Genomic DNA, 14744 nt, shown 5'->3' on the forward strand with positions numbered 1-14744 from the left:
TATTAAGCTTAGGCGTCCCCGTATTGGCGGGATCTTCGCTTGACCAAGTTTACTATAGATAACGTGTTGAAATGACACGCCTAGTTTGACTTTTAGCAGACAGCTTTTTCAACATACAGACAACGAACCACAAAATCTCTCCATGTGTTTAATGTCGAATGTTGAATGTCCGCTGTACAAAGTGTAAATATGGGAGTGAAAGCAAGAGTTTGAAAGTAAGAGTGTCCTAAAATCCTAAAGTTGTCACCATCTTACATGGTGTCTTGATTGTTTATAATTGGTGTGATTTTTCCTGTAGGCATACACACATCGAACGCATTTCTACAGGTAACGATCGCGGTGGAAGTTTTTAGAATATATATAGAAGAGATTTAGGAATGTACAGAGGTGAATTTTATATAAAATCATTCATTTTTCGCAAATAAGAAAGGGACATTGAGCCCAGGTCACGTCGGCCATGAATTATGACCGTACATACAGGGAAACATTTAACACATTGTGATACATTCACAGACACATACATGTAATATTGCACAGTTTCCTTACTAATGTTGCACAGTTTTCCGTAAAATCATTACAAGAATTTTTCAAACGAGAACTTGCATAGAGGTGATTTTTAGAATGTACGGAGCTCAAATTTAGAGTGTATGGCGGTGATTTTTAGAATGTATGGGGGCCGGAGATTTTTAGAATGTATAGAAGGGATTTTTCGAATGTGAAGAGGAAATTTTAGTATGTATAGCTGTAGGCTCCGTGTAGGTACAGAATTTAGCATTTATTGTTCTAAAAGTGTCTTTGTTAAATGTGTATAAAAAAGATCATGTCCACCGAGGCTCTGGCCTGGGCAGTCCATGGTAGTTAGCAACAATACGGAGCCGGGCACCCAGGCTACCGAAGCTCCAGGACTCAAGAACTCAGTACATACGTACAGTGCCGAGACTGCCGACTTATAACTTCGGCAAAAGCCAGCATGTGCCGGCTTGTTGTATACGTTGGTATGTACTGCCGTAAATTCACAACACTAGCTTTGTATTCCTGTGATTTAGTAGCATTTTTATTTTTGGCCGGATTTTTCTTTTATTCGCCCGCGCGCACTAGTTTGGGGGACCTCAGAGGATGTCATCCATAAAATTAAGTCGGTGTGGCCTAACATGGTTTTATCAACTAGTAGGTTACATATTTTTGTACTACAGATTTTTTAAACCCTGCCTAAGGATTTTTATTCCCGTTCAAACAATCAAAACCTACGTATAATGCGTTTGGAAGTGTAACACAGCATAGAAAACAATATTAATGATATAATAAAATGACATATACCTTGTGTTGATCGGGTCTTCCTTTTGTTGAGCCCCAACTCCAAGTGACAAACCCTGCGTATCACCGCACACTGTGATGGTCTTGTAGTCAGCTCAGGCGGCTTGACTAGTTCAAAACAAAAATAGACTCATTCAAGCGAATCTCCGGCCTTGCATTTAAAACATGAAGGGAAACACAATCCCATGGATTATAGGCTGTAGTTATGCGATAGCTTTGAAAAACATGGATAGCACAGCGAATAGTTGGTTCCTAGAAAACGTGATAGGGGTATTAGGACACACTATAATCACACACTCACGAATCTAGCCTCTACCAGGCTTGAGGGCGCGGCTGGAATAGTAGAATTTGGCCAAGAACATTTTAAAAATGCCAGAATGTTCAACTTTAATTGTTTGAAATGGTTGTACGTAGTAAACTCCTGATTCTCCGAATTTTCATTCGGGACAGAGTTGTAATATGGTTCAAAGTAGTCGGGATGGTTGGAAGTAGGTTGGCCAGCATTCGGGGCTGGTTCGAGGGTATGTAAATTTGTGTTTTACAACAAATCTTGCCAATCTAACTACCGACTCCTGTAGTTTTGGCACACATACAAAGTTAAACGACATAAGGGAAGCTAAAATAGGCGAAAACCCAACACCCAACGAATAGTAATGGATATCACGTAACCCATAATAGGGGTACCCTAACTTCGCACGTGCCCTAACTTTGCCCAGATTTTTTTACAGATCGTACCATGCATAACTACGCCGTGTTTGGGTTGTCGGTATGGTGCGAAGTACGTTGGCCAGCATTCGGGGCTGGTTCAAGTTCGGGTTGAAGTTATTAGTTCGGGAAATGGTTCTGAAATGGTTAGGATATGGTCGGCGCAAAACATAGACGAATTGGGGTCGTGTGGCGTAGCGGCAGAGTGCGCGACTCGGAACTAAGAGTCCCGGGTTCGAGTCCTGACATGCCACTGATCTTGTGCCTTTCCCAAGGGCACAAGATCGGTGGCATGTCAGGACTGGCACTTTACACGAAAGGCACTTTACACGACTTTCCTCACTTCGCTCAGGTGAAAATGAGTATTGTCCTGTCATGTATTTTTCCCGTGTTGGTGGCGGCATTAATATAAGTTGAAAAAACTTGAGTGTGTCGTCACCACGTCTGGTGTTTACATGTTGGAATATATAAAAAAAACATAGACGCGGCCTAAATCTGTTCATACTTCTTCCAAACACCAGGCGAACTTTTTGTGGGTAATCGCTGGTGTTCGGGCTCCCAATTCGGGAGAGGTTCAGCCTCCTGTCCAGGCTCTGTTCGGGTCGGAATTTTGAAACGGTGTATTTTTTTAGAGCTTTTAACACGTTAACGTTCTTTTAATAGCCGGCCATACTACAACCTGCCGCCAGAGAAGGTTGCATTCCTCCTACAAAACGCTGTATCAAAATTCCCACCCGCCTGGACCCTGCACAAGAGACTAACAGAGGGTCTTGAATATGTGACAGGGGCATAACTGGATACATGACAAACAGCGTGTAAACTACGACTGAGAGGTACACACAAAAAGTGTGGTTTAAACGATCAAAACCTACGTCTGATGCGGTAAGGAGCGGTCAAGTCTAACACAGAATAAAAAAAGATAAAGGCTTCTCAGTGGCCAATGTGCAGATGTTTTCACATCGGCGCACCAAATCCGTAGTGTGTTTTTGGCACACAGTTATCCAGACAGAATAGCCCAGAGGCTCGGTGGGCGTCACTAGCTCAACTGTACAGGTGGGGAAGTCGTGTAAAGTACCTTTCCCAAGGGCACAACGTCGGGCCACGGTGAGTATCGAACCCGGGACCTCTCGGTTCCGAGTCTAACGCTCTAACCGATGCGCCACCGACGCCACCAACACAGAATAGAGAACAATAATAAATAAAAAAAGTATCATGGCATATACCTTGTGTTGTTTTGGCAAATCACTGCCAAACCCCGCTGTCTTCTGTCTTTTGTTAAGCCCGAACCTGAAGTGACGATACCTGCGTGACAGCAAACACTGTAATGGTCCTGTAGTCAGGCGGCTGGAACTAGTTTGGAACATAAAGGGACTCATTCAGGCGAATCTCCGCCTTTACCTTTGACCGTGTTAAGGGCTGAACCGGATTCAATGCACTGTATATACAGTATATACGGATAGGGCTGTTAATTTTACTAGAAGAAAATACATTTAGCAAACGTCACTTGAAAGGCATACTTTGGAACGACCTTAATCCATTTTGAAAAGATTTAAATGGTTTAAGAGAGCAGCTGTGCTACAAGTGCTTTTATTTCTTTGGCCGTGTTTATATAAAAGTCAGTGAAGGCGCTTTACATGTGATTTACCCCGAAGCCGGTTTCAAGTGGCTCCATCTGAACGCTCCAAATCACATTGAAAGCGCCTCGATCCCAAACGACTTTTAGAGGTGGTTTCGAATCGGTTTTCCCGCATCGCCATTTGCGTCTGAACGCAATGTGATTTCAATGTGACTTGGTCATGGATTACGGGGTGATATTTCTTTATTTATATGCAATACCAACTTTTACGTGGCAGCAACTTAAAGAGAAGTAATGGTCAAATAATGTGTCCGTTCTAGGACGAGCTTTGCCGCCTCTGGCGGGATCACGTTGATATTCGGCCGAGATATGCTGGGAGGGGGCACCAGCAAGCAGGTTGTTGACCCCTGACATTTATAACACGCTACCTTGCGTGTTTTCATCAAACAACAATGAATGTAGTTTGAGAGAATTGTGATCGGACACGGTTTCACAGGAGTGTGTGGTACATGGACCAGATGTGCGGAATGCGAGTTACCCGAATCGCGGTTTGGGTGACTTCACATGAACAAGGCTTTTCTCCATTTAATGATGTTGGTATGCCCCAAGTCGTGTACAAACACCCTTGTCTCACTTGACTTACTAACGTAATTTACTGTAATTACAGCCCTTCCTAGAGACTTATAGATAACAACTGTGTGGCTAAAATTGCATTAACTGGCAACAATTAGTGTACTATAGTCAAAGTACAGTTTGGTAAAGTGACCTATTGCAAAATAAGTACTGCGCCTCCACGTATATGGCGTAACGTCGGGCACGCAGCTGTCGGTGGTACAAGTTGTTTGGTTGTTCCTTTCCGCAAGGGGGAGTAATTAAACAACAACACCTAAACCATTATATATATATATATATATATAGCTATATGACAAATAGCTATATAGGTACCTTTTTTTTGGGGGGGGGGCACGCAGCCAATGTAGTAGTCGTCTGTCTATATGTCAGAAACTAATGGTAGATATGACTAGATAGGTAGATATGTTTTCGGTTTGGGCCAAGTGGATCAGCTGTGGTGTGTGTACGCATGTCGGCCAACGTCATAACTCGAGTATTTGGCTGGATTCTTTTTGCATGTAGACACCTGGTGCCTGTTGTGGGAATGTAGTCGATTGTATGCGTACAACATATGTAAACAGGAATTCTGTGAAAGATCCAACTCAAAACCGATTCGAAACCACCTCTAGAAGTGTCTTGGGATCGAGGCGCTTTCAATGTGATTTCGGAGCGTTCACATGGAGCCTCTTGAAACCGGCTTCGGGGTAGACCACATGTAAACCGCCTTGGGTGACTTCATTTAAACACGGCCTTATACTGACGCTCAGGTGTGACCACAGGTGTGACGCCAGGTGTGTATTAGGGCGGGCCAACGCCCATGTGAGTTGTAGCTTCCACAAGGGTGGGTGAGAAATCCAGAGAAGACAGCCGTGAAGATGGCCTGCCTTCTCCTGTTTCTCCAGTTGTTAGTGTCTCAGCACTTTACCTCTGCTGGTAAGTACACGTAACAGTTCTCTTTACACCCTATTCCACTCTGGGGCGCTCTCGCCGTGGCTAATTTCTATGTCGTAAATGGTCGATGCCATTTAAAACGGCCGATGCCATATCGCAGAACGGCTAATTTTAAGTGTATCAGCACGGTCCATCCACACTGGGATGTTTCGTGGCGTAGAGGTTAGGGTATTGTTTAGGGTTTTGGAGGTACACTTTTGGATCCGGGTTCGAATCCGAGCTTGTGCTTTTTTTCCACTAATATTTACAGTTCTACATGACCCTCCCTTATGTCTGCTATTAGAATATTGCTTTTTATAGAGGCTTTTCATTGTCGTCATGATAATTACCATATGAATCCCGGCGACCAGGTGTTGGCGGGTAAATTGATTAAGTAGCAGCATGTTGGCAAGTTTAACAGTCATTCACTGTAATCCAACATGGCGCATGTGAAAAGCCTGTATAGTATATATTACTTTTTAGTCGTTTTTGGACGCTCGGATATGGCATTGACCATTCAGCGAAATGGCATCGACCGTTTCAAATGGCGACGACCGTTTACGAAATGGAAAATAGCGCGGAGAGCGCCGAATTCTAGGAAAAACGTGCTCAAGTGACATCTCTCCGGTGACCTCTCTATACGCTCTCTGCTTGACTAAAACCAAAATGTCAGCAACATTTTTGGGCAGTCAACAAATTCATTGCTCACTTTACGGAAACATAGAACGAAATTTTTGACGCTTTGTTTGTTTTGTTGTTTCACATTCAATCCTGTACAGCCTTTATCATATTCAAATTATGAAATCAAGGGTGTAAAAATAAGGCCCCCATTTACTAGTACTTTGACAGCGTTCTCACTGCGCTTGAGACCTGAAATTGGTCGGAGCGCGGAGAGAGCGCCAAGCAAAGGTCGCAGGAGTTGTACTGTTTAGACCGTTGTGTATGGAGGCTTTTCATTGACGTCATGATAATTATCATATGAAGCCCGGCGACCAGGTGTTGGCGGGTAACTTGATTACATCAACATGATGCTGGCGTGTTTAACAGGCCGTGTCTATACGGAATCACCCAAGGCGGTTTACATGTGGTTTACCCTGAAGCCGGTTTCAAGTGGCTCCATGTGAACGCTCCGAAATCACATTGAAAGGGCCTCGAGCCCAAGCCACTTCTAGAGGTGATTTCGAATCGGTTTTCCCGCATCGCGATTTGCGTCTGAACGCGTCTGGCGGGACCACGTCGGCATTCGGCCGAGATACGCTGGGAGGGGGGCCTCAGCAAGCAGGTCGTTGACCTCTGACATTAATTACACGCCGCCTTGCGTGTTATCATCAAACAGCAATAAATGTAGCTCAAGCGCATTATGTTCGGACACGGTTTCACAGGTGTGTGTGGCACGTGGACCAGATGTGAGGAATGTGAGCTACCCGAATCGCGGTTTGGGTGATTCCGTATAGACACGGCCACAGACATACACTGTAATCCAACATTGCGTATGTGAAAAGCCTGTATAGCTAAGTTAAATACGGTTATCCCTTCCTGATCCAACATGTCTTCTCTGTAATTCAGCTGTCGTAGTGCCGCAAGTAGGCAGATCCGAACACAGCCGCAGTCTGTTGGACAGGTTAGTCGACAGCATACTTACTGACAACGACGCCGAGCTCAACAACGCTCTCAGGGATGTAAGAGGTAAGTACAACTTTATTAGATGTACCCCCATGACTAGAGTAGACCGCAACGTTAACACTGTAGCAGCTACACCTACCGGCAGTGCGAAGGAAAAGTCTTAGTTGTGAATAAAGACCTTTGTCACACATTCAATTGCTGTCATAGAGGGACTTTTTGCAAACGAAAACAGATATTAATTTGTGCACCTCAATTTGTAGAACCACGTTAAACTTAAGTAAAATAGCTGATACAGTAAGTTGCAATGTTAGGGCGGTAAAACAAACAAAAAAAACTATTTTTGAACATGTGCCTGATATTTATTTCCTGAGGGAGCATTAAAAATAGCCCCAAGATAGGCTACGAGAGGAGGCCCTTAGATTTAGATACTATTTGCATTGTATTTTTAGGCTTTATCTTAAAAAAATTATTTTTGAAAATTCAATTTTGACGATCCAAGATGGCGGATAGCTTACATATGGATGACGTTATTTTATAACGTCACTGGTGTTGCTTTGGGCAACATATGATTAAGTGGACCTCATTAGTCTATCATAGATACTTGTCAAACTTGTGGTGTATACCAATACGTTTACGAGAAAAACGGTTTTAGGCAATAAATCACATGAATGACGTCATATTACGTCATAATGATATGAAATTGTTGATATGTTTAAATAGTACCAGTACACCGTCCTCTGAAAATGTCATGGACATACAATATACCGTTTACGAGTTCTGAGGGGGGGGGGCGAATGATCCCCCCTCCCCAGTCCCAAAGATCCCCCAAAAGCCCAGTCTAGATATGGTTAACGATTATAACTTTATCAAATCTTCATCCATATTTCAGCCGCCAAACGTGAGGCGAAAACACCAGCTGACACCGGTGTCCCCATGGACGCTCAAGGGATCGACATGAACAAAGTCATTGTAAAAAGGGCGGCCCCAGCTTTCCTGGCCTCGGCAGCGAGCCAGGTCGGCGAGAAGGTAGTGAACCAGCTTGGCGACAGGATAGCAGAAGGCGTGGTTGAGGACCACAAAGAGAAAGTGGTCAACTCCCTCCAGGACTACTTCGGGAAGCAGCTAGACAGTTTCGATGAGCAGTACAAGGACGTTCTGGGGCAAACCAATAACTTAGCTGCAGGCTTGAGTCAACCAGTTGAAGAGGTAAATACATATATTAATCTTGAAAGTCCAGTTGTGTTGGTAGAAATATTATGAAGCATGTTTTTTTCAAAGCACCAGCCCCAACTTGCTACATAATGTAATTCAACACTACAAGATGTCTGCTACAGCACCAGTCACCATGGCGGCAGCCGTCTTGTCCAGGTCATTGACCTTATGCGTTTAGGGAAAAAAGAAGAAATCTAGAAAAAACGAGATATCTTCTGTCTACATTCAGAGCACGAACAAACAGATGTACAAGAACAGTCCTATTCCGTACATGATAAAACTACTGAACTACTAATAGTAACTTCTCCTCATTTAGAACATTATTATGATGTAAATATTAATATTTGAACAAAATGTCAATTTGTTAATGCCCATATATGTGAAAAGTATGCCATTCAGCCACTTTGCCTTACTGCGATGTACTTTTTTAAGGATCGTGTTGATCAAATAAACATTCATCCATTCATGTTTACTTCTGCGAGTATAAACAACAGATTTTCACTGTCATTGAGGTTTTATCTGGTATTTTTTTTACAATATTGTTGGTGTTGTTTTCAGGCTGATGTCCGGGTTCTCCCTATCAGCAGGGGGGATAACCTGGGAAACACGTTTGTACCCGCTGGCTATGAAATCAGCCACAAATATCACTATGCGGATGAAACGTAAGTGCGGTATAACTGAGCTTTACGTTTTAAGATGACTTTAGGTGCGTTTAGAAAGCGCACTTGTATGTGTGGTTTGTAGCCCTTTGTAACTGTTTAAAATGTGTTGTGTAATTTAATTCAATTCAACAATTTAAAAGCACACTCACTGATATTTGTCCCAGTGTGAAAAATCATCTTCATTGAAAAAGTACATTATGAAACAACCTGTTTTTCAACTAAAAAAAAAAACCTCGATGGAATTTTTACTGAATTACTCAGTACTCAGCCCTCTTCTGCTCTTTGACCAGATATCTCAGGACACGTGACACGTCAAGCATAGGTCAAAGGTTGTTGGAAGTCGATATTGTGCCCCCGTCCATTCCCAGCAGCCTTCTCTAAACCGGACGAATTAATACGGTGTGTGTGGGGGGGGGGTGGGGGGCGATATAGACTTCCCCACGTGCCCAGAGCGATCAAGCCAGATAGTTTAAAAGGATAGTTTAAGACATTCCGTCAAAAGTTCTAATTTAATTCTTTTTTTTTTGCGTTGAACAACAGTTCCATCAATCGCTCCATGAAATCTCTGTCCTGTTATTTAAGAATGTTTGATTCCCGGCTTACATTTTAGGGATGACGAGCAAGACAGTTCCACAGCCGCTGTTTCAGCCTACAGCTACCCGGTCGGACTGGGCCCCGTTCTTATGAACGGTTGTTTCGGGACCGGTTACGTCAATGGAGACCCGTGTTGGGAGGCCAAGATCCCGAGAGAGAGTTGTCCGGTATGTCTGGATTTTTAGATACTAATATACTAATCTATGGCCAATTTATTGCGTTGTGTACAGAAGTATTGTTTTGGGTGGTTTGTATGTATCTTGTCTCGTGGCAACTGCCAGAGAGTTTGACGCGCACGTGGTTTTAACAGCACGTGCCAGGTGTGAGAATGTTAGGCCGTGTCTATGTAGAATCACCCAAGGCGGTTTACATGTGGTTTACCCCGAAGCCGGTTTCAAGTGGCTCCATGTGAACGCTCCGAAATCACATTGAAAGCGCCTCGATCCCAAGCCACTTCTAGAGGTGGTTTCGAATCGGTTTCCCCGCATCGCGATTTGTGTCTGAACGCAATGTGATTTCAATGTAACTTCGCCTGGTCATGGATTACGGGGTGATATTTCTTTTTTTATATGCAATACCAACTTTTACGTGGCAGTAACTTAAAGAGCAGTAATGGTCAAATAATGTGTCCGTTCTAGGGCGAGCTTCACCGCCTCTGGCGGGACCACGTCGGCATTCGCCGAGATACGCTGGGAGGGGGGCATCAGCAACCAGGTCGTTGACCTCTGACATTAATAACACGCCACATTGCGTGTTATCATCAAACAGCAATAAATGTAGCTCATGCGTATTGTGTTCGGACACGGTTTCACAGGTGTGTGTGGCACGTGGACCAGATGTGAGGAATGTGAGTTACCCGAATCGCGGTTTGGGTGATTCCACATAGACACGGCCTTAGTTGTCATGTGCAAGAATGTAAAAAGTGTTGTCATACCAGATAAGATTACATCATATAATCCCCTCCACCATTTGCAAAACTTAAGTCTATAGAATTATGTATCATTTATGTACCAGATTATGTGCGCGCAAAATACGTGCATGGATTTATTAGGAATATAAATGATGTAAACCATAATCAAAGAAGGAATTTTATAAAGAAATTTGGGTCAAATAGGCTCTATGATAGGCTATACGATATCGATAGGCTAAATGATAATAACGTTAATTACTGCCCGGCCTTATCCTCGGGGTATATGGTGAGATAACGAGGTGGTTATCGCACCCGACCAGGGATTATCTCACGATATACACCTCGGGTCGGGGCATTAACCCTTTATTACTCCACTTCCTGTATATTCTTGCAAATACCCATCTGTTTTCAAGACCTATTTGATTTCATAATCAACTGTGAAAATCAGCTCCCACTCTCTGTCAACTGTTGCTACGGGACAGGAAACATACCAAATAATGATAAGGTTCTACTCGGTTGGGTTAAGGCAGCCTATGGCATATTATGAGTAGTATTTCATACATATGCCTGTAACTTTTGATGGCTTGGTCGCACCACAACTAAACTTCACACAGTTCTAGTAGTACTTGAAACACATTGAATAAAGGTTATTTTGTTTTTACTACTTCTGGATTTTTGGGTTAAAAATCAACATTTTGGTTTAAAAAAGTTGTTTACTTCATGGCTTTACGCGCAAGCGGTAACAACACCGTTCATCATGATATTTTACAAGTAGAAATCCAACCCCCTATTTATTATTTTTGTCCGAGGCTATTTTGTGTTAAATGATAGTTACATTGTTTTTTCGGCCAAAAACGACAGAAACAGCTATTTTTATGTCATTTTTCGTTAAAAAATCGCCACAGTTAAAAAATATCGACGTATATGCAAAATAGCCTCGGACAATTTTCATAAAAAAGTGATAATACGTAAACATGGATTACTCTAAAGATCAATTATGCTGTTTTCAGCTGCGCGTAAAGCCGTTTATGTCATACTCCGTGAATAAAATGCGTAACAACGCGGGTTTACAGGGGAAACATACAAATGACCGCGAGTGACCCCGAATTCGAACACGCGTTCTATTCGAATGACGTCATATCGAACATGGTGGAACAAGATTCGGGTTCGAAACATGTTTGTGGCAATCGTGCAGACACACGCCCGAACTCGAACATGAATATCAGCCTAGACCGCCTTAACCCAACCGAGTATCGTCATTCAATATAACAGTTGCATTTCAAAATGTGTCTGTTTGTAGAACCTGATAGACGGCGCGACGTTCCTGGGTGTGGGGTTCGACGGTAGAGGAGAATACTCCGCAGATTCCAGGAAGAGAAGCATCGTACAACGGTCCTGCAACGGCCTGCAAACGTGAGGAAAATCTTCCCTTTTTTTAAAAACTCCATTCTATTTGGGCAAACAATTTACGACCCACCAATCTGTCTATCACAATAAGCCGTTGAACCAATGACAGAATGACTGCTTGTTCGTCAGATCATGCAATTCTACCTCTTTGGTCAGATATTTGAATTCTTATGATAATTTCATTTTGTATTTCAACATTTTTCTACGTGGGTTGGTTATGGGGTTCATCTACTACTATAAGCTGAACTTACACTTCAAAAAAACAAAAGTATTGTCTTGGGTGAAGTTTGTTTATGGCTGTTTGTGTCCCCGTCCCGAAGTGATTGGGTGGAGATTCGCTTTTAGTGACAGAGGCAATTTTTATTGGGTTAATAGGGAATGTAAAGGAAAAAATACAGATTTAGGAACTTGTTCACTCTAGTCATGCTTTAAACATTTTTGACTCCTTCTTATTTTCCAGGTATGAAGATCACGAGGTTCCTGACACGATGACAGTTCAAGGTGTTTATGACACTGATGTAGAGTCCAACACCTTTGCCTCTATGGAGGGGTACAGGGAGTATCTGGAGCAGAAATCTGCCGTCACTTCTGCCAAGGCCATGTTCCAACAGGAGCTGAACAAGGCGGCCGGGTACGGGGCAGGAGGCGGGATCTTCGGGCTCGGCGGCTCGGCGGGAGGCGGGTTTTCTGACCAGAGTGCCCGGTCTGACCAGTCGTCCAACTTCGGAGCGGGGTCCCAGGCCGAGGGCCGGCTGACCGACAAGAATACACAGACGTACATGGCGCTGTTGGAAATCAACGTCTTCAGGTATACAGTCTAAAGTCATTTTCTTACGCTTGGGTCGACCTTTCAGATTGTTATTATAGATTTTCCCCTATATGATGATATACGAACAAAGCTGTTCTAGCTTCTTTCTGCTTCCTCAACGGAATTTGTTGCATACTGTAGATAGATTTAATTTCATTCTAGAAGGTATTAAACCTTACTGTGTGCAAATACTCATCAAAGAATGTTTAACCTTAGAACATGTAGTATAAGTTGATTCATCCATTTTTCTTGTACGTAGGTCAATGTTGTTGTACCCGAGTATTTGTTTGTCTACATGTAGTTAAAAACCTTACGAAAGTCACTGCACTTTTGTTGTGTTAAATAATAAAAGTTCTTCTATATTTTAAGCCGTCCGAATCGACTCTGCTAATTCCAGCTCAGAAGTCGTTTCTTGAGATCGCAGTAGCCAATCAGTGCATGGATTACAAAATTTCAGTATGGCGGACTGCAAATTTGATGAGCGCGCTCAGAAAATTAGTTTATTTTGCGAGGAAAAAAATGGAAACGGCCATTAATATTAATGAGCTTGCCTTATTTGGCACAAGCCAATAGGAGTTACCGAAAGACATAGGTTCGTGTAATACTGGTTGTTCCGCTCATGCGTATAGCTGAATGCTCCTGAGTAAACTAAACCTATTCTTTAATACTTGATTTTTGTAGTAGATAACATAATGTTTTTCATTGTTTATCAGTTAACTTATTGCCAGTATACAGTATAGTGTCCATGTATCCTGGGAATTTTAAACGAAATCTTATTTCAGGTACGAGATCTTCATGGACGATGTAGAACCGGCGGACCTGAACCTGGCCTTCCTGCGGGACTTCCTCAAGCTGCCGGTGTCCTACTTCTCCATCGGGGCTGACCAGCAGTTCCGTAAGTGGCTCCCCGTGTTAGCCTCATGTGTGTCCCGTCTGTCGTGGATTGGGCGGGCTCTCTTCGGGGCTGCAGGAGCTCCCCGCCGCCAGACTCAACTTGTCACCCGTAGAAGCTTTTGTCATGCAAAAATCCTACATGCTCGAAACTCCCACCCAGCGGCCAGTTTAGCTGGGCGGGAGGAAAACTACTACAGCTCCGACGAGAGCCTGCCCCAAACACCAGGATATTTCAACGCATGTAAGAAAGGCTCCTGCGACAGTTGCGATAATGCCAGTTCTTTGCTTGTCGTATGACAGTTTTCACCTTGTTCCTAAGGCGTCTCCACGTGGGGGATTTACCATGTCTCTGGAATTCTGTTTGCCGCTGGACGATTGCTCGTTTGACTCTGTCGGTCATCCAGGGTCTGTTGTTTTTTGGCACAGTTTTCACCCTGACAGGAAAGTGCCTTTCAATGAGGGCTGAGATGATGGAGTAAAAGGTTGAAACCTTCCTCTCGACAGACGGAGCATCGGTCATTGCCGTCCACTCAGTCCTCGCCAAGGCTAGAGCGAAGTCAACTTTCCTTGTGTTGGTCACCACTCTGTGGAGGCATTTGACTGTGTGTTTGCTTTGCAGCTGCAAGGGTTTTTCTGGCTGAAGCACGACACAAGAGTGATCACTACTGATCACAATTGGCAGGGTTTTGATGCAGTATGCTTCGATAAAACGTCATTGTCATAGCAGAGTATGTTACGTTATACAGCAGTATAAATAACTATTCATTCTATGATGTAATTCTTTAACAGTAATTTTTTTGTTATAAAATGTTGTTTTTACGCTTATCTAGAAAACTTCATCCTACGCTACGGAACACACTACATTAGGTCGGCCAAGTTCGGAGGACAACTGAAGATCATCAAGACCAAGGAGGCCAGCTCAGACCTGTCCATCCAGGCGTTCTCGGAGAGAGCACAGACGGAGTGGAAGAAATCCTTCAGCACCTTCTCTGCAGAGTCGAGTCAGACCAAGTCCAGCAGCTGGTGGCATGAGCACGAGACCAGGAAGGAGTCCCAGCAAGCCGAGGGAGAGGTCAGCGCTGGTTCAGAGGGAACAGCCACACAGAGCCAGGCCGAGAATTTGTAAGTACAAACCGCATAATAGACAAGTAAAATCTGAGATTTTATACCTCCGGGCTTTTTATTGTATATTTTTATATGTAATTTATGTATAGTTGATGGTGTTGACTTTTATGTGTTAGATGTGTTAACAATTGTTGTGCGCCGCAGGACTAGGGGTTTGAACAAAAAACTTATCGAGACCGGACACCCCTCTTTGCAAGGGGTCATATACGTGGACCAGACCGAAAATAGCTTAAACACGCCAAAGGTCAACGGTCGCGACCATTTTCACGCTCAAAGGGGTGTTCTGGGGCCACCAAAAGGCACCATTTTCACGCCTGAAAACACATATACAATAAAAACAAAAGAACGTGCATCATCTACAGCCCAATAGCA

The 14744-nt window shown here is 43.4% G+C and overlaps 2 protein-coding genes across 4 annotated transcripts in view; one reads left to right on the forward strand and one right to left on the reverse strand.

Moving 5' to 3' along the window:
* The window catches only part of LOC109477685, a 46942-nt gene extending 43614 nt beyond the window's left edge, over positions 1 to 3328 (reverse strand). For 2 of the 3 annotated variants that reach the window (XM_019779035.1, XM_019779033.1), the window contains exon 1: positions 1318 to 1421. The gene's annotated coding sequence lies outside the window, so the exon portion shown is untranslated. Of the gene's footprint in view, positions 1 to 1317; positions 1422 to 3242 lie in introns of those variants that run through there. The other variant, XM_019779034.1, reaches the window with a different exon arrangement.
* A 1686-nt stretch (positions 3329 to 5014) lies between these two features.
* Positions 5015 to 14369, forward strand: LOC109477684 (the record flags this gene model as incomplete). The annotated part of the gene is made up of 9 exons (XM_019779031.1): positions 5015 to 5140; positions 6704 to 6823; positions 7650 to 7966; positions 8531 to 8634; positions 9245 to 9395; positions 11439 to 11551; positions 12006 to 12353; positions 13136 to 13248; positions 14078 to 14369. Coding segments are annotated over exons 1-9 (1616 nt in total), but the record flags the coding sequence as incomplete, so codon positions are not given.
* Positions 14370 to 14744: the final 375 nt, after the last annotated feature.

The sequence above is a fragment of the Branchiostoma belcheri genome, unplaced genomic scaffold (genome assembly GCF_001625305.1).
Source record: "Branchiostoma belcheri isolate BF01 breed outbred unplaced genomic scaffold, Haploidv18h27 scaffold405, whole genome shotgun sequence".
Lineage (NCBI taxonomy): Eukaryota > Metazoa > Chordata > Leptocardii > Amphioxiformes > Branchiostomatidae > Branchiostoma > Branchiostoma belcheri.